Source organism: Anolis sagrei, chromosome 8, assembly GCF_037176765.1.
Source record: "Anolis sagrei isolate rAnoSag1 chromosome 8, rAnoSag1.mat, whole genome shotgun sequence".
In the NCBI taxonomy this organism is placed as follows: Eukaryota; Metazoa; Chordata; class Lepidosauria; order Squamata; family Dactyloidae; genus Anolis; species Anolis sagrei.
This window is the reverse complement of record NC_090028.1, coordinates 42,983,966-43,009,156: the sequence shown is the minus strand read 5'-3', so window position 1 is coordinate 43,009,156 and position 25,191 is coordinate 42,983,966. Positions and strand designations below refer to the sequence as shown.

Here is a 25,191-nt window from a genome sequence, read left to right as displayed (position 1 = left end):
CCCTTTAGGAGAAGAGCACTGCTCTTCCAAATGCACTGCTTCCAAGATGCAAGCTTTCTTCTCCTTGGATTTCTTTGAGAGTATCTCAATCCCTGCATGTTTCCAATTTCCTATTCCTGGATTGCAACTCCCAGCAATTCTCCAGATTGATAGAGATTGATAGGTAAGTAGATAGACTGATCAGGAGGACTGCTGGGAGTTGCAGTCCAAGAATAGGTAGAGAAGGAAGAATGGGGAGAAAGAGGAAGGGGAAGAAAAGGGGGGAAGGAAGGGAAGAGGTAGAGAAGGAAAGAAAAAAGGGATGGAAGGAAAGAGGGAAGGAAGGAAGGAGAGAAAGAAAGAAAGAGGAAGTTTGGCCACAGCAACGAGTAGCGGATACTGCAAGTACATCTATATAAACAAAAATGTAATGTTTGTTTGTGGGATTAACTTAACTCAAAAATCATTGGACGAATGGACACCAAATTTGGACACAATACACCTCTCAGGCCAACGAGTGACCATCACTCATAAAAGCACTCATAAAAATCCTTTCTAATAGGTATAAAAATACATACCTCAGATTTTGAAAAGCAACAGCAGCAGCTGTTATCGTCATCACAACAACCACAAATATATAAGGGTAGAAAACCAATGAGTCGGAAAGTCTCGTAAAAGTATTAAACGGCAAGAGACCAAAAGCTTCTTCACACAGGTACAGATTGGCATCAAAGTCTCTAAAGGGGAAAAAAAAAGAAAGGTAATACAATATGACGTGACATGCATTACCACTGCATGTTACCCTGCCATGTTACCATGAAGCCAACAGGAAATTGAAAGTTACCTGGGAAGGCCAAGAGCTCGAACACTGTTCCCATCCTAAATATCTCGGTGTCACCTTAACATTTAGGAAATACTGCATTTATTTATTTACGACATTTATATGCTGCCCTTCTCACCCCCAAGGGGACTCAGAGAGGCTTACAAGATATATATATATACATAAATATATTATATTATTAGCATAGTACAATTTCAGTATTATATATGACTATCTTGTACTATACCATTATATTGTAATATTATCAGTAATATTACATGTAATATAAAATATATATTATAATATTGTATTATTATTATTATTATTATTAGTATATTGTATTACATTATAATATTATAAATATTATATGTATATGCAGTATATTATATTATATTATATTATATTATATTATATTATATAGCACAGGAGACAAGATAGAACTGTCTTCCTGGTCCTCTCTCTCTTCACTCTGGCCCAGAGCACCAGTTGGTGCTGCAGGGAAGTACCCCGCTACTATTTCCCCAAGGTACTGGTATACAGCAGGTACTGGCTTGTTCTGTAGACTCTCCTCTACAGTTCCATTTTGTAGGGAAGCCTTAGTATTGATCGGTTGTGTAATGCCTCCACCTTCGTAACTCCTCAACAGATAATAATAATAATAATAATAATAATAATAATTTCAGTTTTATACTAATTTATTTATACAATGCTTTTGACATGAAATGGACAAACTGCATGTTACAAAAAATGAAGACTATCTAGTATTTCCAAGCAGAAATGTGTGTAATTTCAGAAGCAGAAATAATTGCTTTATACTGTGTAAGTAAACTCAAAAATAACTGGTACAATACCTTGTTGCTCCAAATCCAAATTTCGCTTTCAGAAATTTAAAGATATGCTCATCTGATTCCAGGTTAAGAACTTTCTATGAACATACAAAACAAAAGTTATAATTTCCTCTTAATGGTGAAAATTAATTCATTATATATATCTGGCTACTATTTCTTTACTACTGCTATTATTACTATGGGACCCCAGTGGCGCAGCGGGTTAAACCACAGTCTGCGGAACTTGCTGACCGAAAAGTCGGCGGTTCAAATCCGGGGAGCAGGGTGAGCTCCTGCTGTTAGCTTCTGCCAACCTAGCAGTTCGAAAACATGCAAATGTGAGATCAATAAGTACCACTCTGGCGGGAAGGTAACAGCGCTCCATGCAGTCGTGCCGATGGCCACATGACCTTGGAGGTGTCTATGGACAACGCTGGCTCTTCAGCTTAGAAATGGAGATGAGCACCAGAGTCCAGAGTTGGACACGACTAGACTTAATGCCAAGGGAAAACCTTTACTATTATTAATATATTTTAATATTTATTATTATTACACTTATCTGCACCTACGTTTTTCTTTCCTAATGTGGCTCACAGCTCGAAGAGCTCGAATAAACTTTTGTAAGTCCGTCACTCATGCAGGTTGCTGTGGCCTGCCAATCAGAAAGCTGCTACATACCCACAAACATACATACAAACACTAACTTTATATACACATAAACAATATCCTAGAACAGTTTTTCTCAACCTGGGGGTCGGGACCCCTGAGGGGGTCATGAGAGGGTTTCAGAGGGGTCGCCAAAGACCATTAGAAAACACATATTTCTGGCGGTCTTAAGAATCCCTTTGGCATAGTCGTTTGGGTTCACAGATGTAGGTGAACTACATCTCTAGATGTAGGTGAACTACATCTTCCCTAAATCAATGTCAGTTCATCCCAAATCCCTCCACTATTTTCTATTGGTTATGGGGGTTCTGTGTGGGAAGTTTGGCACATTTCTATTGTTGGTGTGATTGATTGTATGTGAACTATAAATCCCAGCAACTCCAACTCCCAAATGTCAAGGTCTATTTTCCCCAAACTCCACCAGTGTTCACATTTGGGCATATTGGGTATTCGTGCCAAGTTTGGCCCAGATCCATCATTGAAAACATAGTATTCTCTGTTGGTCATGAGGGTTCTGTGTGGGAAGTTTGGCCCAATTCTATCGTTGCTAGGGTTCAGAATGCTCTTTGATTGTTGGTGAACTATCAATCCAAGCAACTACAACTCCCGAATGTCAAGATTCTATTTTCCCCAAACTCCACCAGTGTTCACATTTGGGCATATTGGGTATTCATGCCAAGTTTGGCCCAGATCCATCATTGTTTGAGTCCACAGTGCCCTCTGGATGTAGGTGAACTACAACTCCAAAACTCAAGTTCAATACCCACCAAACCCTTCCAGTATTTTCTGTTGGTCTTGGGAGTTCTGTGTGCCATGTTTGGGTCAATTCCATTGTCGGTGGGGTTCAGAATGCTCTTTGGTTGTAGGTGAACTATAACTCTGAACAACTAAAACTCCCCAATGACAAAAACAATCCACCCCAAGACGACTGGTATTCGAATTTGAGCGTATTGGGTATTTGTGCCAAATTTGGTCCAGTGAATGTAAACACATCCTGCAGATCAGATATTTACATCACGATTCATAACAATAGCAACATTACAGTTATGAAGTAGCAACAAAAATAATGTTATGGTTGGGGGTCACCACATGAGGAACTGTATTAAGGGGTCATGGCATTAGGAGGGTTGAGAACGACTATCCTAGAGAGACATAATCAGAAAAGGGTAAGGAAAGAGCGCAGTGTCAGGAGTCAATTTCTGACGCCATGAAGACATCACAAATTCCCTCCGTGACTTCCTGACTGAATCATCCTGGCTGAATCAATTCTCTCTTCAGCAGAGGGTGTTGGAAACCTTGTACTGGAACTTGTGAAGAAACATGTTCTAATAAGGACACTGAGAAGAGGGGGAGATGGGCAGGAAAGGTGTATAAAACAGTGTTTCTCAACCTGGGGGTCGGGACCCCTGTGGGGGTCGCGAGGGGGTGTCAGAGGGGTCACCAAAGACCATCAGAAAACATAGTATTTTCTGTTGGTCATGGGTTCCGTGTGGGAAGTTTGGTCCAATTCTATCATCGGTGGGGTTCAGAATGTTATTTCATTGTAGGTGAACTATAAATCCCAGCAACTACAACTCCCAAATGTCAAGGCCTATTTTTCTCAAACTCCTCCAGTGGTCACATCTCAGCATATTGAGTATTTGTGGCAAGTTTGGTCCCGATCCATCGTTGTTTGAGTACACAGTGCTCTCTGGATGTAGGTGAACTACAACTCCAAAAATTCAAGTTCGATGTCCACCAGATCCTCCCAGTATTTTCTCTTGGCCATGGGAGTTCTGTGTGCTAAGTTTGGCCCAATTCTATCATTGGTGGTGTTCAGAATGCTCTTTGATTGTAGGTGAACTATAAATCCCAGTCACTACAGCTCTCAAATAACAAAATCAATCCCCCCAGCCCCACCAGTATTCAAATTTGGGCATATTAGGTATTTGGGATTTGAAAATACATCCTGTATAACAGATATGTATTTTCTGATACATATCTGTAAATGTAAATATCAGATATTTACATTACGATTCATAACAGTAGCAAAATTACAGTTACGAAATAGCAATTAAAATGTTATGGTTGGGGGTCACCACAACGTGAGGAACTGTACTAAGGGGTCGCGGCATTAGGAAGGTTGAGAACCACTGGTATAAAAGGAAGTGGTGGTGGGGAAAAGTCAGTCGTGTCTTTCTTTGCTGAAGAGATACAAGCAATATATCCATTTCAAAGCAAAACCGGCTTGTGAGTGGTTATTTAATATTGCTACTTAGATCCTACAGTCTGACACGCAGTTACTCACCTTGATAAAATTATTTCCGAGAAATGTCAAACTTAGCACTAAGAGAATATGGAGGAAAAGCTTTCCAAGTCTGCTGAACAAGCCGCCAATTTTCAGGTTATTCTGGAAAACAGAAGCAATTTTAATGTTCAAAACATACATATCTGAAGTGGAATTTATGCTAAGCTGAAAACTACTGTGTGTACCACATAGCTAGACCTCTGCATTGTCTGTGGTTTAGTGGCACAGGATCCCCATAAAAGTGAACACTGTAAATAAAGCCAAGGTATCTGGTCCTTTCAGGGTTTTTATCGAGAACTACTGTCTAACATTCAGATGTCCTTGTGACAGAAGTATTGATAAGAGCACAATTATCATGGACAGGTGGGAATTATAATCAGTAATGATAAAAGCACAATTATTGATATGTATTGATAAGAGCAAAATTATCACAGACAGGCGGGAATTATATTCAATATTGATAAGAGCACAATTATCACAGGCAGGCGGGAATTATATTCAGTATTGATAAGAGCACAATTATGACAGGCAGGTGGGAATTATATTCAGTATTGATAAGGGCAATTATTGATACGTATTAATAAGAGCACAATTCTCACAGACAGGTGGGAATTATATTCAGTATTGATAAGAGCACAATTATTGATATGTATTAATAAGAGCACAATTATCACAGACAGGTGGGAATTATATTCAGTATTGATAAGGGCAATTATTGATAAGTATTGATAAGATCACAATTATCACAGACAGGTGGGGATTATATTCAATATTGATAAGAGCACAATTATTGATATTAATAAGAGCACAATTATGACAGGCAGGTGGGAATTATATTCAGTATTGATAAGAGCACAATTATTGATACGTATTAATAAGAGCACAATTCTCACAGACAGGTGGGAATCATATTCAGTATTGATAAGAGCACAATTATTGATACCTATTGATAAGAGCACAATTATCACAGACAGGTGGGAATTATATTCAGTATTGATAAGAGCACAATTATTGATACGTATTGATAAGAGCACAATTATCACAGACAGGTGGGAATTATATTCAGTATTGATAAGAGCACAATTATTGATACCTATTGATAAGAGCACAATTATCACAGACAGGTGGGAATTATATTCAGTATTGATAAGGGCAATTATTGATAAGTATTGATAAGATCACAATTATCACAGACAGGTGGGAATTATATTCAGTATTGATAAGGGTGCAATTATTGATAAGTATTGATAAAAGCACAATTATCACAGACAGGTGGGAAATATATTCAGTATTGATAAGAGCACAATTATTGATACATATTGATAAGAGCACAATTATCACAGACAGGTGGGAATCATATTCAGTATTGATAAGAGCACAATTATTGATACGTACTGATAAGAGCACAATTACCACAGACAGGTGGGAATTATATTCAGTATTGATAAGAGCACAATTATTGATACGTATTGATAAGAGCACAATTATCACAGGCAGGTGGGAATTATATTCAGTGTTGATAAGTGCACAATTATTGATACGTATTGATAAGAGCACAATTATCACAGACAAGTGGGTATTATATTTTGGCAGCACTTGAAAGCCATTTCCTCCTTCTTGCAAAAAAAATAGACATCTGTCTAGTTTATCTCACTAATCAGTTATTTCAAAATAAAAGAGAATTATATACCTGCAATTTTCTGGCTAACAAGGCAGATATATTAAAGCTTATAAGCAGCGATCCGACTATCATGGAGTTGAAGAACTGCAGAAGGCAGACCAGAAGCAAACTAGCCACTTGTATCACATAGATCCAGGTAACCTGCAAAAAATAATCATAGAAATAATAATAATAATAATAATAATAATAATTTTATTTCTTACCCGCCTCTCCTCGTACCTTGGAGTCAAAACACACAGACATTTCAAAAATTCTACAAAAGCACATATTAATATGTAGTTCTCTAAAAGATACATATTAAAACATATCTCTATAAAATACACATTAAATGCAAAGGACAGCAATTAAAACACAGGGCAAGAGATTAAAATTCATACTTAAACTATGTATGTGTCAAGAACTTACAATTCCGCCATGCTTTCTTTAGACATAAGTAAAGATAAGGTTTCCCCTTGACATTAAATCTAATCGAGTGCGACTCTGTGGAGTGGTGCTCATCTCCACTTTTAAGCCAAAAAACCAACATTGTCCATAGACTCCTCCAAGGTCATGTGGCCAGCATGGCTGCATGTAGCGCCATTACCTTTCTGCAGAAGCGGTACTTACTGACCTACTCACATTTGCATGTTTTTAAACTGCTAAGTTGGCAGGAGCTCACCCCACTCTCTGAATTTGAACCGCTGACCTTTCGATCAGCAAGTTCAGCAGCTTGGCGCTGAGCCACCGAGGGCTCCATATCCTATTGAAACTCTATGAATTTTTTTGAAAACATGAGACATACGCTATTGAAATTCTATGAATGCTTACATTTGTATTTGTGTATCTGCTCATTTATAATTTATAATTGTGGACAATCTCTGAGGATGCCTGCTATAGATGTGGGCGAAATGTGGACAATTTCAACAGAAAGGAAGAAACCATGAAAATGAACAAAATCTGGCTCCCAGTACTAAAAAAACTCTAAAATTATAACAGGAAATAAAGAACAAAACTCAAACACAGTGGAGCTCCAGACAAGAAATAATCAGGAACACCTAATCACCTCTCAACGAAGGATTGCCCCAGGCAGTAAGAAGCCAGGCCATGAAACTTCTAGGCCATTAAGTGCTAATCAAGGTGGCCAATTGTAATATTCACACCTACCTCCAACAGACAAGAGTTCTTTCTCCCACCCTGGACATTGCACAGATATATACACCCCATTTTCCAATTTCCAACAAACCTCACAATCTCTTGCCACAATTGAAGGCAAAAGAGACAGGGCCTTCTCGGTGGTGGCCCCCCAGCTATGGAACGCCCTTCCCACAGATATTAGATTAGCACCATCTCTAATGGTCTTCTGCAAAAAAGTAAAGACCTGGTTATTTGTGCAGGCGTTCGAATAATTAGTGCAAGACTGGTAATGACATAGGAATGGAACAATGGATGACGAATCTGGATCATGTTTTTTAGTGACGAGACGCTAGTGAATGGTTATCATAGTAATTTGTGTATTAATTGTGTATTAGATTAGGGTATTAATTGTTTATATTGGTGTTTGAATTCTGCTGTGTCCTGTGTCTTGTGAACCGCTGTGAGTCGCCTTCGGGCTGAGAACAGCGGTATAGAAGCAAAGTAAATAAATAAATAAATAAAATGTTAGGAGAGAATGCTTCTAGAGCATGCCCACACAACCTGAGAAACCTACAACAACCCAGTCTAATCATCATCATCATCATCATAATCTTTATTTATACCCCACCACATCTCCTCCAATGGGGACTCGGGGCGGCTTACATGAGGCCAAGCCCGAACGACAGATTACAGCAAAATAAAACCAAAAACACAAGCAATAAGCAACAACATCATAATTACACAAAAACATATGAATACATTAACAATATGAAATTACAATAAACACAATCACAGTGACAGTAGGTGGGCCACATGTACAGAATAAAATGTTCAAAAACTCGGGTGAGATAAAAGGAGGAACAGGTTATTTGCAAAGGGGAGCTCATAAAAATGGAGTTGTGGAACCAAGCTTTCCCACAAGGCGGGAACGTGTTAGGAATTATGGGAGTTGAAGTCCAAAGCGCCTGGAGGGCTGAAGTTTGCTCGTGTCTGAGCTAAAGGGCAGCATAAACACTTCATAGTTTTTCTTTGCATCTTCAATAGTATTTTTAAAAATAGTATTTAAAAAAGCCAATGGGATTTTGGCCTGCATCAAGAGGAGCCTAGTGTCTAGATCTAGGGAAGTCATGCTCCCCATGCTCTATTCCGCTTTGGATAGACCATGTTACCTGGAATATTGTGTCCAATTCTGGGCACCACAATTCAAGAGAGATATGGACAGGCTGGAATGTGTCCAGAGGAGGGTGAATCAAATGATCAAGGGTCTGGAGAACAAGCCCTATGAAGAGCGGCTTAAGGAGCTGAGCATGTTTAGCCTGAAGAAGAGAAGGCTGAGAGGAGATATGATGAGGGTCATGTATAAATATGTGAGAGGAAGCCACAGGGAGGAGGGAGCAAGCTTGAAGGCTAGGACGCAATGGAGCCATGGCTTCAAACTACAAGAGAGGAGATTCCACCTGAACATGAGGAAGAACTTCCTGACTGTGAGAGCCGTTCAGCGGTGGAACTCTTTGCCCTGGAGCGTGGTGGAGACTCCTTCTTTGAAGGCTTTGAAGCAGAGGCTGGGTGGCCATCTGTCAGGGATGCTTTGAATGCAATATTCCTGCTTCTTGGCAGAATGGGGGTTGGACCGGATTATGGCCCATGAGGTCTCTTTCAACTCTAGGATTCTAGGAATTTATGATTATTTTATTATTATTTTCAGCACCTAAAATTACTCACAGCAGTAGAATGGCAGAAAGCAATCAACTATCCCAAAATGTGATTGTTTTCCCATGATTTAAATGAGCCTTAAATGTGCATAACTATGTGCCACTGAGCCACATCCACCACGAACTCACCTTTTTGCTAGGAAGCAGGTCCAGAGAGTCGAGAGTGAACAACACTAAGGCCTGGATCAGCAGCATAAATTGATTAAACTGCCAAGCCAAACTGAAGAGTGAGGTTGATATAAACAATGCTGCCAGTGTCAGCTTCTGGAGAGAGAGAAAGAACAACAGTCAGGAGAGCAGCCACCTTGAGAGAAGAGAGAATCGGGATCCGATTCCTTGAAATGGCTCACTCAGCATTCACTTGTGCATTATGTTATTTATTGCCGATACCACTCCAATACCCAAACCATTGTTTATATTTTATCTATATACTGTATAGATTCTGAATATATGAGGGTTGAATGAAAAGCAATGCCTCCACCTTCGTAGCTCCTCAACAGATGGCAGTACTTGTTGGGGTTCAGCCTGATCTGTGTGAACCTGATTCTCTGATAGTATTTCCAACTGAGCAAGCCACTGAACCTGTAGTTTTCCCTGACAATGTGGAAACTGGTGTTGATGCTGAGTTCAGTGGCGGGGAAAACGAAACTGAACAGCCGGAGGAAAATGTTTTGGAATCCAGCCGTGATAGCATTCCACCTGTGTTTTTTAATGAGGACCGAAGGGAACAGATAACGAGAGACAGGAGTGATTCGCAGTTCTTACGAAGGTCAAATAGATTACAGGAGAGACAGGCCCAGGCTTCAAAGTCAAGGGGCGTTTCAAGGAATAGTTTCTTTGGTATAAGGGGCCGCCTGCCGGGTGCTTCCTTAGATCAAGCAATGTTTGGGACTGTGGCTGTGCCTTGGCAGAATTCCTGTGTTCCATGGCCGGTAATTCCAAAGGCTTCTAGTTTTTAAAGTACATGGTTAGTGAGAGGCTAACGGGTTCCTGGTTCTTGTGCTGTGTTTTTTGGAATTTTGGCTCAAGTTCAGAGATTTTCCTGACTGCTGTGTTTCTATAGTGGCTTTTTGACTTTACATTTAACTTTCTTTTGTAACCAATTTTTCATCAATAAAAAAGGATTGTTTTTCCTACCGTCCAGTGTGGTGGATTTAATCTTATGGTCTCGTTTCTTGGTCTGGGATGCAACCAGGCATGTAGCCGGGGGGGGGGGGGGGGGGGGGCTCGGGGGGCTTCAGCCCCCCCCCCCCCGAAATTTTCATGGTGGTTCGCAAAAAGGCCTTCTTGGTGCATTATTTAAACTGTTATGTTTATTCATATCATGATCTGATCACCATACTCAATATATCCCATATGCATGGGGGTATTGGGGTAATGATACAAAAGGTTTGCTAGGCTAGACCCTCTTTCACTCAGACTCAGCCCCCCCCAAAACTCAGCCCCCCCGAAACCCCCTCTGAAAAAAAAATTCAGCCCCCCCCCCCCCCCCCCGAAACGAAATCCTGGCTACGGGCCTGGATGCAACAGTACTGGTATGCGGCAGGTACTAGCTTGTTTAGTAGACTCTCCTCTACAGTTCCATTTTGACAGAAAGCCTTAGCATTAAATGGCTGTGTTGTTAAAGTCCAAAGTACGAGGGTTGAATGAAAAGTAATGCCTCCACCTTCGTAGCTCTTCAACAGATGGCAGTACTGGTATGCGGCAGGTACTGGCTTGTTAAGTAGACTCTCCTCTACAGTTTTGTTTTAGCATTGAACGGTTGTGCTGTTAAAGTGCGAAGTATGGAACCCTGCGCAGACGGTCGGTCAATGCAACTTAAGCAACGTGCAGTCATTGAATTCTTGACAGCAGAAGGTGTCACCCCAAAGGAGATTCATCAGAGAATGCAAGTTGTTGATGTTGATTGTGTTGTGAGTACTGTGTGTCGTTGGGCAAGTAAGTTTAAAGATATTGAAGTGACACTTTCTGCTGTCGAGAATTCAATGACTGCACGTTGCTTAAGTCGCATTGACCGACAGTCTGCGTAGGTCACTTCTTGTGTTGTGAGATGTTTTGAAGCCAAATTTGGTGTGATTTCTTTAATTGGTTCTTTTGTTTTTAAGGTACTCATTATGCACAGAGCATTTTTATATATATAGATTGGTTGAGATTCGATGAGAGATGCATTGAAAAACTAGAGCCAAATGTGCTATAGCAGGATGTCCTTCCCCCAAAAACAAAGTTGTTGCAGTTGAATAAGCGGTTTCCATGTTTTTATGATAGATCCAATTAGGAAATGACATCTATAACCCAGGAACAAAAATCGTGTTACATGGTGTTATTTATATACTCGCACACTGTTACCTTTTGATTTGAACAATCTCTTCTATCCTGCCTTACCTATATCAAAAACATCTATCTTGTTCATATGCTTGTTTGTTTATTATATTGATTGATATACATTACAAGCTTTCTGTTCTGCTTCATGGCTTGATGGAAAACTCAACAGAGGTCACTCAAGTCCAAATCCAAACCTTTAACCATCACATCTCTCTAGTTTTTATTACATTTTAATTAAATATATATATATATATTGCTAAATAAAACAAAAAGACTCACTTCATGAGTAGGTCGTAAATGAGTCCTGAATAGGAATGTAATTGCCGCTGTCTGAACAGCGAAGAACGGCAGGGCCCAGTTCTCTCTTAACGGAATGGTGAATTCCACACGAGTCGTATCTATTCTGCACAAAAAAAAGAAAAAGATTAATAGAAGACCTGTGCCACAAAGAAGTAAAAAATTCAGAATTGAAAATAATAATAATAATAATAATTTATTTATTTGACCAGTCATATGACCATTTCAAAATACAACACAAATGAAATACAAGGCAAGAAGGAGAGGACAGCAGCTGACCTATTTCCAGTCAGAATCTGATTTTCCTGGTTCTTCTTTCAGGAAATGTGCTCTTTTCTTGATTGCTTTAAAATTGAAAATGGAATTGGAATAGACTATAACTCAGGTATGGGCAAACCCAGGCCCGGGGTCAGATGCGGCTCTTGGACTCTTTTCTCAGGCCTTCCTCTCTCTCACTACCCTATCCTTCCTTTTCTCTTCATCCCTCCCTCCTTCCCTTCCTTTCTTCCTTCCTTACCTCCCTCTTTCTCCTCCTTCCCTCCTTCCTTTTGTCCTTCCTTCCTTCCCTCCTTCTTCCCTCCTCCCTCCTCTATCTCCTTCCTTCCTTCCTCCTCTATCTCCTTCCTTCCTTTCCTCTCTCCTTCTCTTCCTCCCTCCTTCGTTCTCTTCCCCCTTTTGTCCTGCCTTCCCTCTTTCCTCCCACCTCCCCTATCTCCTTCCTTCTTTCCCTTTCATCCTTCCTTTACCCCTCTTTCTCCTTCCTTCTCTCTTCCCTCCCTCCATTCTCTCCCTTCCTTCCTTCCTTCCTTCCTTCCATCCATCCATCCATCCATCCATCTCTTCACCCCTCCCTCCTTCCTTCTCTTCCCCCTTTTGTCCTTCCTTCCTTCCTTCCTTCCTTCCTCCTTTCTCCCCTCTCTATCTCCCTCCTTCCTTCCCTTTCATCATTATTTATTTATTTATTTACGGCGCTTATATGCCGCCCTTCTCACCCCGAAGGGGACTCAGAGCGGCTTACAATACATATTTTGATACAATATATTATATTATTAGCAAAGTACAATATCAGTATATATTACTATATTGCACTATACCATTATATTGTAATATTATTAGTAATATTACATGTAATTAAATATATAATTATAATTATAATATTGAATTATTATTACTAGTATTATATTGTATTACATTATAATATTATAAATATTATACGTATATACAATATATTATATTATATTATCATTCCTTCACCCCTCTTTCTCCTTCCTTCTCCCTTCCCTCCATTCTCTCCCACCTTTCCTTCCTTAATTCCTTCTCTTCCTCCCTCCCTCCCTTCTCTTTTTCCTTCCTCCTTTCCTCCTGGGGGATGTTTAGGTGAGGGAAGAGAAGGTAGAGAGGGAACATGAGAGCCCTGTTTCAAGATTTCAAAGGGTGTCCCATTGAGAAGGAAGAGGAAAACTGACTTTCTGCTGCTCTGGAGACCAGGGCACAAGAAGGGAACCATGGGTTCAAATAGTGACAGGGAAAGAGATTCGACTGAAAAGATGAGGAAGAACTTCCTGAGAGTAAGAGCTGTTGGAGAGTGGCACAGGCTGCCTGGGAGTGTGGTGGTGAAGTCTCCTTCTGTGGAGGTTTTTCCACAGAGGCCATCTGTAGGGAGTGCATTGATTGTGCCTTCCTGCATGGCTGGGGGTTAGACTGGATGGTCTTTGGAGGTCTCTTCCAAATCTAGGAGTCTAGGATTCTATATCAGGAGTAGGCAGTACAGGGTCTAATCTAAACCCTTTTTCTGTCCCGTCCACCACCTCATCCTGACCAAGGCTAATCCTTTTGGAATCCAAACATTTCCTGTCTTTCCTTCACTTTCTGCCTCTGAAAGAGAAGAGGAAGAGGAGGAAAGGGGAGGGAGGAAAGGGGCTTGGGGAGAACCCACTCCCTCCTGGCCCGTTCACCCCACTCCACCCCGCCATGTGGCCCCAAGTTAGAAAGTTTGCCCATGCCTGATATAACACAACAGAACAGCATTTGTATTTGTATCCAGGACAATCAGAACAACCACCATCATGGTTTCTTTTTAAACTCAGATTTCAATGAGATAAGCCCTATAGAGAGAAATGTAGTGCGGCTACAAAACTAACGCAATGTACACCAATAGTGTGTTTACAATGCATTTCAAAGCACTAAACGCAAAAGTCCAACATGTCTAAATTATTAAAGTTAAGAAAATACGACTAAGTCCATGGAATACTCCAGAAATATTATTTGCAGTAAAATATTGTACTAATTGGAGCCCCCAGTGGCGCAGTGAGTTAAAGCACTGAGCTGCTGAGCTTGTTGATCGAAAGGTCGCAGGTTCGATTCCGGGGAGCGGCGTGAGCTTCCGCTGTCAGCCCTAGCTTCTGCCAACCTAGCAGTTCGAAAACATGCAAATATGAGTAGATCAATAGGTACCGCTCCGGCGGGAAGGTAACGGCGCTCCATGCAGTCATGCCGGCCACATGACCTTGGAGGTGTCTACAGACAACGCTGGCTCTTTGGCTTAGAAATGGAGATGAGCACCACACCCCAGAGTCAGACATGACTGGACTTAATGTCAGGGGACTACCTTTACCTTATTGTACTAATTATTTTTCATAGCTGACTAAAAGCCAGACGACTGGTAGCTTATTGACTGTTTGCATCTGTGTTCTATGCAGCTTAGCACACAAACATCATTAATAATTGATTAGCAGATATTTAAAGGACCTTAAAGTGGCCAAGACATGTGCTTTTAATGTTTCTTTCTTCACCAGGAGTAGTTGAGAAAAAAAAAGTCTCAAATATTTTTTTTTTGAAATACCCTTTTAAGGCCAGGCTTTCAAAAACCTCTTTAAATTAAATCCCAACAAATGTCTTTGTATTCCATCTATTCATTATTTCCAAATGGCTCTGGCAAGAGACATAAGATTGTGGATTACCTTACCCAATTACCTTACCTGTTTGTGATGTACCAGAAGGCCGCTAATACACCTGAAAGCCAGGTTCCACTGAGAAGCCAGCTGGTTCCATAAAGAGCCAGGACATACACCGACTGAAGGCCAAACACCGTATAGATATAAAAATACACAGGTTCTAAAAAATTCTGTGAATGGAAGGTATATGAGATAGTTAAATATACATTCTTTTAGTATGAAATATTGTTATAAACTTTTGTAACTGAGCATCTACATTGTACAGGGTGCAGCAGCATAATTTCCTTTTTCTAAACTTAATAGAAACCCATTGTATGAATCAGAATTTTTTTATATAATGTAGGTGCATACCTAAAGTTTTGTTTTACGTAGTTTTGAAGATCAAATTAGGTAGGTGACGTCCCCGATTTCTGGCGTTTGTCATGACTCTTGCAAGCATCGCAGGCGTTCTGTGGACAATGTCTTCCTGGATGTTGGTCTTCAAATCTTGTCAGGTCCTTGGATGGTTTACATAAACACAGGATTTTTAAAAACCTCATAGAAAAAAATCACAAGGGGTCAAATCTGGAGAATGGGCCGGCCACTCCAAATCCTCCCTAATTGAGATGATGAGGCGCTCTGGGAAGTGTTCCCTCAAAACAGCCATTGATGCTCTTGAAGTGTGTGCAGTTGCACCGTCTTGTTGGAACCTAATGTCCCCTAAGTCCAACCCATCTAGCCGTGGGAAAAAAAATTCCTGTAACATGTTGACATACCAGTCCAAATTCCCTGTCACTGCGATTTCATTTTCCTCACAGAACCAGGGGCCAATATTTCCAGCTGAGGAAATTGCACAACACACTGTGATTTTAGGAGAATGCAAAGGCCTTGGATGCAATTCTCGAGGATTGTTGTCAGCCCAGTAGCGCTTGTTTCGTTTGTTGACAGATCCACACAAATGAAAATGGGCTTCATCACTAAAAAAAAAATAGCATCCTCAGGAACGACTTCGAGAAGAACCTCACACGTGTTCCTCCAAGAATTGGAGTCACGTTCAGAAAGTTCCTGCACAATCGCCATTTTGTAAGGATGGAAATGAAGATCACCATGAAGAATTCTCCTCACAGAACGATCGGAAAGTCCAAGGGCAGACAACGCATGTTTGCACGCAGAATGCCGTGGGGATCGCAACATGGAAGCTCTCACTGCCTCAATGTTCTCAGGTGATCTCATGGGCCGAGGGACTTCCGTTCTTCATCTTGTTGCACTTGCAGTTTGTCTGAATGTAAGTGACCCACGTCACAATGGATTTCTGGTCCGGGACAGGGGCCAATGGGGCTAAATTAAAGCGATTCCGAAAGTCGCGCTAGGTTGCGGTCACAGAACATCCGCTCGATAAATAGGCCTCAATGGCAAAAGCACGCTCCTCACTGTTCCAATGCATGATGGCAACTGAATTGTGTCGGACAAAGCTTTATACTCCCGCTTCTTGAACGAGACCACTAGCGCTCCGCTACGTCTTCAACCGACTGAATGGTGCACATTAAAAAAAAGAAGTTATACTGCCACACCCTGTAGATTTAATGCAGTCTGACAACAACACTTTAACTGCCATGGCTAAATACCACAGTATTATGGGAGCTATAGTTCTGCAAGGTCTCCATGATACCATAGCACTGAGACATGCCTGTCAAACCACATTCATTTTATAGTGCACATGCACTTTAAGGCATTTAGTTCTAAATTTCACTGAAATATTATTATTAATAATAACATATTAATAAATATTATTATTAACAATATATTTAAAAATAATAAATAAATAAATAAGCCCTGGTGGTGCAGCGGTTATTTGGCACGTTTGATTTATTGTTTAATGAATTTGTATAATGTTTTTAATGATTTTTATGGTTTTAAATGTAATTTTTGATTGCTTATATACTGATAGCATCATATGATGCTTCTGTGAGGCCAACCTGAGTCCCCCTTCGAGGGGAGAAGGTCGGGGTAGAAATGCATGAAATAATAATAATAATAATAATAATAATCCGTTGAGCTGCTGAACTTGATGATCAAAAGATTGGCGGTGTGAATCTAGGGAGCAGGGTGAGCTCTTGCAGTTAGCCCCAGCTTCTGCCAACTTAGCAGTTCAAAAACATGGAAATATTAGTAGATCAATAGGTACCGCTTCTTTGGGAAGGTTATTTATTTATCATGGTTTTACTGTATTTGTTTATTGATTTTAACTGCTTGTATTGTTGTATTATGGGCTCGGCCTCAGGTAAGCCGCACTGAGTCCCTTGGGGAGATGGTAGCGGGGTATAAATAAAGATTATTATTATTATTATTATTATTATTATTATTATTATTATTCGTGTCAGGAGCCAGCCAAACAGTTGTACTGCATTTTTGGGAAGGTAATGGCACTCCATGCAATCATGCTGGCCACATAACCTTGGAGGTGTCTACAGATAACGCCGGCTTTTTGGCTTAGAAATGGAGATGAGCATCAACCCCAAGAATTGGACTCAACATGCTTTAATGGAAACCTTTACCTTTTAAAATGTGTTTATACCCAATTTTTTCCTCCACAAGGAGACTCAAACCAGCATACCTTAAGAGCAAGTTGATACTATTGAAAATCTACAAATACACACACATTAAAACAGACTTACTTCTAAATAAATATGGTTAGGATAGGGTTGTTGTAGGTTTTTTGGGCTATATGGCCATGTTCTAGAAGCATTCTCTCCTGAAGTTTTGCCTGCATCTGCGGCAAGTGTCCTCAGACCTCACTACCTCTGGGGATGCTTGCCATAGATGCAGGCAAAACGTCAGGAGAGAATGCTTCTAGAGCATGGCCATATAGCCTGACAAACCTACAACAACCCAGTGGTTCTGGCCATGAGAGCCTTCGACAATACAATGGTTAGGATAATATTATAAAGCTGCAATATAATAAATAAATAAAAATAAATAAAATATTATAGTTATCTTAATGAACTCTCACAAATCCAGTGTGAGTTCGTTCAGAGAGAACAAGCTCTGAACTATTGATATTATGGTCAATGGGAGTAGGACTCATGCCTTACTTAAATGTGGGATTAAAATCAATGTGCTCATTTTTCAGAAACAGATAAGACAATGTGTACCTTCACTTGAAAAACTGTATACAGGATGCTGAGGAATACTTCTTGGTAAACATTCATTCTTTCAAGTATGTTAATCGTCCTCATGGATTCCGTTTTATTGTCATAAATCAAGCCATGTAAACCTGTGTGGCGAGAGGAAAGCATAAGCGTGCCTACTTATTTCAGTGGTGAAGACTTCTACAAAAGAGAAAGGACAGAGTTAGAAATCAAATCGGTTGGTGAATTCATACCAAGTCACCATGAAAATATCATTAAAGCCTATGTGTTTTTGATCAACGTGTTGGCCTTCTGATTCCATCAACATTGTCTCAGAAAAACAGTGGGAAGGCAAATCTCAGCGTGCTGGAAGAAGCAAAGATCACCAGAATTGAAGTGACGATCCTCCGCCATCAACCCCGCTGGCCTGGCCACATTGTCCGAATGACCAATTACCATCTCCTAAAGCAGTTACTATACTCCCAACTCAAGAATGGAAAATGGAATAACCAAGGTTACAACAACAGCTGTTATAGAACTCCAGTATGCTGATGACAACGTCGTCTGTGCGCATTCAGAAGAAGATCTACAAGCCACTCTAAACCCCTTTGCAGACTTAGGTTGACCCTGAGTGAGGGCCGGGTAAATGACCTTGGAGGGCCATATCCGGCCCCCGGGCCTTAGTTTGAGGACCCCTGACTTAAGTCGCATTGACCGACTGCGCAGGGTTCCATACTTCACACTTTAACAACACAACCATTCAATGCTAAGGCTTCCTGCCAAAATGGAACTGTAGAGGAGAGTCTACTGAACAAGCCAGTACCTGCTACATACTAGTACTGCCATCGGTTGAGGAGTTACAAAGGTAGAGGCATTACTTTTCATTCAACCCTTGTATGTTTGTTCTTTTACAGCCAACAAACGGATAATTCATTTTCTAGAAGTCAAGACAGCTTGAAAACAACAGAAGAACTGCTTGCAGAGTTGTCTATAAGGCAGAGTCCTAAAACATCTAGAAATATCCAGGTACAGTAAGAGTTAAAGGGTATTGTCGAAGGCTTTCATGGCTGGAATCACTAGGTTCTTGTGGGTTTTTTTCGGGCTATAGAGCCATGTTCTAGAGGCATTTCTCCTGACGTTTCGCCTGCATCTATGGCAAGCATCCTCAGAGGTTGAGAAGGTCTGTTGGAAGTAGGAAAAATGGGTTTATATATTTGTGGAATGGCTGGAAAAAACCAGGCACGGATTAACACCTCCCAGCAACAGATTTTCCCAGGCTCAGGCAGGCCTTCAAATGCTAATGAAGGTGATCAGCTAAACATTCACACCTAACTGCAGCAGGGAAGAGCTCCTTGCCCCACCCCAGCCATTCCACAGATATATAAACCCATTTTTCCTACTTCCAACAGACCTTCTCAACCTCTGAGGATGCTTGCCATAGATGCAGGCGAAACGTCAGGAGAAATGCCTCTAGAACATAGCTCTATAGCCCGAAAAAACCCACAAGAACCTAGTTAAAGGGTAATTAGAGCCAGACACTTGATTCTGGGGCTGATTGTTCTGGATGTTCCAGGCATTGCTGACTGTATTTACTTTGGAATTATAGTGCATATAGTCAAGCAGAGCCTATGTCAATATTAACTTGGCGGCTGCTGTAATAAGTAAAGTGGGTTCTGGCTATTATCTCTACACACATTCAACATTTTATTGCCACTGCACTGCTGAGAAACTATACTTCCCTTCTAACAGACCCTACTCTTTTTGCCATCTGATGTGCCCCTGCCTGTGACTTTTGGGGTACCACCTGAGTTTTTTCCTGGCAAGGAGAAAACACAGCAGATGGCAGAGAAGGCAGAAACACAAAATCAAAAGGCAGGCAGTTTGCAGGAACCAGACACCCCACTTGAAATGTTCAGTGCACAAATAGTGTCAATTTAGGGATCATCTCAGAGTGTCCACCAGGACCAAAGCAAGGTGCCAGGCTGACACAGGCAATGGGCAAATAGAATTGGTTAGCATGGATACACATTTGTGTGTACATGTAAATATCTGCACTGCTGCAATTGAAGATAAAGCCTTCCTGTCGGAATGAATCGCTGCGCCTGCGGTGTGCTGTTCCTGCATGTATCTCCTACACCGGTGATGGTGAACCTATGACACGCGTGTCAGCACTGACACGCATGGATATTTTTGATGACACGCGGCCACATGCGGCCGCATACAGAGAAGTACACCTTATAAAAGACAATCTAATTCCATCCTTAAATTTGTAAAAGGCTCTACAAATTTAACATCTGCACGTTTGAGCATTGTTCACTCCATAACTCAGCTTCCCTGGAGACTAGGACGTGGAACAATGGCTTCAAACTACAAGAGAGGAGATTCCATCTGAACATTAGGAAGAACTTCCTGACTGTGAGAGCCGTTCAGCAGTGGAACTCTCTGCCCCAGAGTGTGGTGGAGGCTCCTTCTTTGGAAGCTTTTAAGCAGAGGCTGCATGGCCATTTGTCAGGAGTGATTTGAATGCAATATTCTGCTTCTTGGCAGAATGGGGGTGGACTGGATGGCCCATGAGGTCTCTTCCAACTCTTTGATTCTATGATTCTATAAATTTTTCTTATTTAAACTATAAATATTGCAAAATTATGGGTTTTTCCCCCTCAAAGTTGACACTCCACCCAAGTTATGCTCAGGTTTTTGGCAAATTTTGACACACCAAGCTCAAAGGGTTACCCATCACTGTCCTACACCAAGATTACTTGTGGTCTTCCTAGATCAGGCAAACTTTGGCCCTCCAGGTGTTTTGGACTTCCAACTCCCATAATTCCGAGCAGCTTGTCCAATGGCCAGGGATTCTGGGAGCTAGAGTCCAAAACAATGTATTATTATTATTATTATTATTATTATTATTATTAACTTTATTTGTACCCCGCTAGCATCTCCCGAAGGACTCGACGCGGCTTACAAAGGCCAAGGCCTCAAACATAACATAAACAATATACAACTTAAAGCAAATCAAAACAATTAAAGCAATATAAAAATAACAAAACAATAAAACAATACACCAAACACAATAAAAACTGGGGCTGGGCCAAAGTAATGGGTACAGATTAAAAGTGCTGATGTGACAGGTGGTACGTCGGATTTCAAGGTAAGTGCAGTGTGCCAGCAATCTTAAGTTCTACTAAAGTGCTTCTGGGACTTCTTGTTGGAGTTTTCCTATTCTGGAAAGGCACATCGGAACAGCCAGGTCTTCAAGCTCTTCCTGAAGACTGCCAACGTAGGGGCCTGTCTAATATCTTTGGGGAGGGTGTTCCAGAGTCGGGGGCCACCATTGAAAAGGCCCTGTCTCGCGTCCCCACCAATCGTGCTTGCGACGCAGGTGCTTGAGACGCATATATGGCAAACATTCAATGCCAATTTTTGACATACAAACATATGAGCAGGGCCTCGCCAGATGATCGGAGAGATCGTGTGGGTTCGTATACGGAGATGCGGTCACGCAGGTAGGCAGGTCTCAAACCGTTTAGGGCTTTGTAGGTAAGCACCTGCACCTTGAATTGGGACCGGAAAATGAACGGCAGCCAATGGAGCTCCTTAAACAGGAGGGTTGACCTCTCCTTGTAAGGAGCACCAGTTAACAACCTGGCTGCCGCCCGTTGGACCAGTTGAAATTTCCGGGCCGTTTTCAAGGGCAGCCCCACATCGAGTGCATTACAGTAGTCCAATCTGGAGGTGACCAAGACATGGACCACCCTGGCCAGATCATCTGATGTGCCCCTGCCTGTGACTTTTGGGGTACCACCTGAGTTTTTCCCTACAAGGAGAAAACGCAGCAGATGGCAGGGAAGGCAGAAACACAAAATCAAAAAGCAGGCAGTTTGCAGGAACCAGATACCCCACATGAAATGGTCTCACATATGTTCAGTGCACAAATAGTGTCAATTTAGGGATCATCTCAGAGTGTCCACCAGGACCAAAGCAAGGTGCCAGGCTTACACAGGCAACGGGCAAATAGAATTGGTTAGCATGGACACACATCTGTGTGTACATGTAAATATCTGCACTGCTGCAATTGAAGATAAAGCCTTCCTGTCGGAAGGAATCGCTGCGCCTGCGGTGTGCTGTTCCTGCATGTATCTCCTACACCAAGATTACTTCTAGTCTGCCTAGATCAGGCAAACTTTGGCCCTCCAGGTGTTTTGGACTTCCAACTCCCATAATTCCTAACAGTTTGTCCAATGGGAGCTAGAGTCCAAAACAATGTAGATACATCCTGAGTCATGGCATTTATATTTTTACCTTTTCCCTCTCTGTCTGACCCGATTCCAGAGCACTGTTGTGATGATGAAGTGCATGTGTGTCACATTATGGGAGAAAAGGGAGGATATAGATGTCTGTTATAACAAATAATATTCACTCCTAGCCAACAAAGCCAAGAGGGAAATGTGATGGGATGTGCTGCCCAAAAGGATCTGGAGGGCCACATGTGGCCCAGCTCTGGTGTGCAGCCAATAGTGACAGTGGTGATGATGATGACAATAACCTTGTCCCCGGGAGTTATTTCAAAATTCCAGTAACAGGATGTTACGATGGGGGTAAACACGATGCAACAACCTTCAAAACTAGAACAATAACAACAAAACTTTATTTATATACCGCTCTGTACAGGAGTTGATTATAAATTGTATGATTTTAACTGTATTTGTGTTTAGATTGGCTGCAGTAAGGCTGGAGCGGCCTAAGTCAGAGGAGTCCTCCATGTGCGTTGCCATGGAGACCGATGCAGGAGAGAGGGAAGTGGGAGGAGCTTAGAGGGGAGAGTTTGAAAAAACGACAGTTAAAAATCAGTTAGGGGTTTAGGTTCAGAGGAGTGAGGAGTTAGGAGTTCGGAGAGAAGGAAAGGAAAGGTGGCGGAGTGACTTGTGAAGCAAAGCTTTGAGGCTTTGAAAAGCTGGGTTTGGCTATTGGAAGTTTCTCAGGCTAGTGCAGCTGAATGGTGAAACATAGCCGGTATTCTTTTAGTCTAAGGAGAGGCTAAAGAATAGTTTACTTAGTATTTGATCTAGGGAGGATCAACTAAGGGAAACATCCCTGTATGGAAACTTTGTCTGAAACAAGTGCTCCACGTCAGAAAGATACTGTGTTACTTGAAAGAATGAACTGTTAAAGTTACAAGTATTATTCCCAGTGCAACAAGGAAAAGTTACGTCTTGCAACCACACGCTGTGTACTTAATAAAATTGTTAACTTTTATTTGAAGATTGCCTCAGCTCCGTCTATTCTGTGTACCAAGTGCCGTTTCTCACAATATTACAACTTACCTCACGTGGTGGCAGAAACGTAGGGAAAAGTAACCAAATAAATCTGCATTCTTCTCTCCAGTCACGCTACAGTATACAGCGTAATTACTACTAAGTTCAGTTCTTGTGGGTTTTTTCGGGCTATATGGCCATGTTCTAGAGGCATTTCTCCTGACGTTTCGCCTGCATCTATGGCAAGCTTCCTCAGAGACCTCACCTCTGAGGAAGCTTGCCATAGATGCAGGTGAAACGTCAGGAGAAATGCCTCTAGAACATGGCCATATAGCCCGAAAAAAACCCACAAGAACTGAGTGATTCCGGCCATGAAAGCCTTCGACAATATATTACTACTAAGTTATTACTTTCTTAATAAAGGAGGAGGTGCAATTGAACAGCCTCCCTCCTAACTTGATGGTAAATTTGGTTCTTAATCGGCAACCTCCATTGCAAATCAGCTAAGTCTTTTTAAAATTGGGAACTGGGGTAAAATCTCCTGAATACTGGTTCCTTTCAAATTGGTGGCAACAATAAATCATCCCTCAGCTCCCTTGCTTCTTTTCACGCTCTATCTCCCTGAGGGGACTCAGAGTGGTTTCCAAGTTACATCATCAATACATACAAAGAAAACAGCATACAGAAAAGTCAACTTGAGAGACATGTTTACTTTATGCAGTTCAGAACACTCAAAGACTGAAAGAAAAGCGTTACGACACCTTGCTGAATGGACGGTGCCTGCAGCATCTGCTTGTAGTAGGAGTAGTAGAGGCCGCACTCCGTTCTGAATGAAATCTCTCGCTCGACCTCCTGCAAGGAAACAAACCGGTTGAAAGACAAAAGAAGACTTGCATTCGTCAGCTGACTTCCTGTGGTCTTAAATGTTTTATTTAGTAAATCTATATAAATAAAAATGTCATGTTCGTTTGTGGGATTAACAGAACTCAAAAACCAGTGGGCCAATTGACACCAAATTTGGACACAAGACACCTAACAACCCAATGTCTGTCCTTCACTCATAAAAACACGAAAAAACACAGCAGAAGGGACTGAAAAGCCCAAAAAGGTAAATGACAAAAAGCTAAACGACAATACAGAAAAAAGGGAAGAAAAAGGGAGGGAAGGGGAGAAAAGAAAGAAAGAAAGAAAGGAAAGTGGGAGGGAGGAAAGTTGCAAAGGAAAGCAAGGGAAGGCTAGAAAGGATGAAAAGAGAGAAGGAGAAGTTGTATAAGAAAGAGAGGGAAAGAAAGAAGGAAAGGGAGAAGGAAACATGGAAGCAAAGAGAGAAGGAAGGAAAGAGGTAGAGAAGGAAGAAAGGAGAGAAAGAGGGAGGGAAAGAAAAGGGGGGGGAGGAAGGAAAGTTAGAGAAGGAAGGGAGGAGAAAAGGAAAGAAAAAAGGGAAAGAAGGAAGGAAAGAAGGAGTAAAGGAAGGGGGAAGATGTAGAGAAAGAGGGAGGGAGGGAAGGAAAAAAAGGAAAGAGAGAAGGAAGAAAAGAGAGACAGCAGAAGAGAAAGAAAAAGTGGGAAGGAAGGAAAGATATAGAGAAGGAAGGAAGAAGAGAAGGAAACAAAAAGGGAAAGAAGGAAAGAAAGAGGGAACGAAGGAAGGGGGAAGATGTAGAGAAAGAGGGAGGGAAGGAAAGACGGAAAGAGAGAAGGAAGAAAAAGAGATGGAAGAAGAGAAAGAAAAAGGGGGAAGGAAGGAAAGTTAGAGAAGGAAGGAAGGAGAGAAGGAAAGAAAAAAGGGAAAGAAGGAAGGAAAGAGGAAACGAAGGAAGGGGGAAGATGTAGAGAAAGAGGGAGGGAAGGAAAGAAGGAAAGAGAGAAGGAAGAAAAGAGAGACAGCAGAAGAGAAAGAAAAAGGGGGAGGGAAGGAAAGAGATAGAGAAGGAAGGAAGAAGAGAAGGAAAGACAGGAAAGAAGGAAGAAAAGAGGGAGTGAAGGAAGGAGGGAAAGAAGGAGAGAAAGAGGGTTGGCCACAGCAACGCGTGGCGGGTACAGTTAATAAATAAAAACATGGAAAAAGTTGTATTCTCGAAGGCTTTCATGGCCGGTTGTTGTAGGTTTTTTTGGGCTGTATGGCCATGGTCTCCTGACGTTTTGCCTGCATCTATGGCAAGCATCCTCAG

General features: G+C 41.4%; 1 protein-coding gene across 1 annotated transcript in view; it reads right to left on the bottom strand.

Moving 5' to 3' along the window:
* The window catches only part of DPY19L3 (dpy-19 like C-mannosyltransferase 3), an 87,633-nt gene that overhangs the window by 41,359 nt on the left and 21,083 nt on the right, over nucleotides 1-25,191 (bottom strand). The window contains exons 4-12 of the mRNA XM_067471140.1: nucleotides 23,782-23,872; nucleotides 17,790-17,911; nucleotides 14,683-14,828; nucleotides 11,687-11,810; nucleotides 9,215-9,349; nucleotides 6,270-6,401; nucleotides 4,580-4,681; nucleotides 1,651-1,724; nucleotides 558-716 (exon numbers count right to left, since the gene is read on the bottom strand). Of these exons, the coding sequence (XP_067327241.1) occupies nucleotides 558-716; nucleotides 1,651-1,724; nucleotides 4,580-4,681; nucleotides 6,270-6,401; nucleotides 9,215-9,349; nucleotides 11,687-11,810; nucleotides 14,683-14,828; nucleotides 17,790-17,911; nucleotides 23,782-23,872 (1,085 nt within the window). The remainder of the gene's footprint in view (nucleotides 1-557; nucleotides 717-1,650; nucleotides 1,725-4,579; nucleotides 4,682-6,269; nucleotides 6,402-9,214; nucleotides 9,350-11,686; nucleotides 11,811-14,682; nucleotides 14,829-17,789; nucleotides 17,912-23,781; nucleotides 23,873-25,191) is intronic.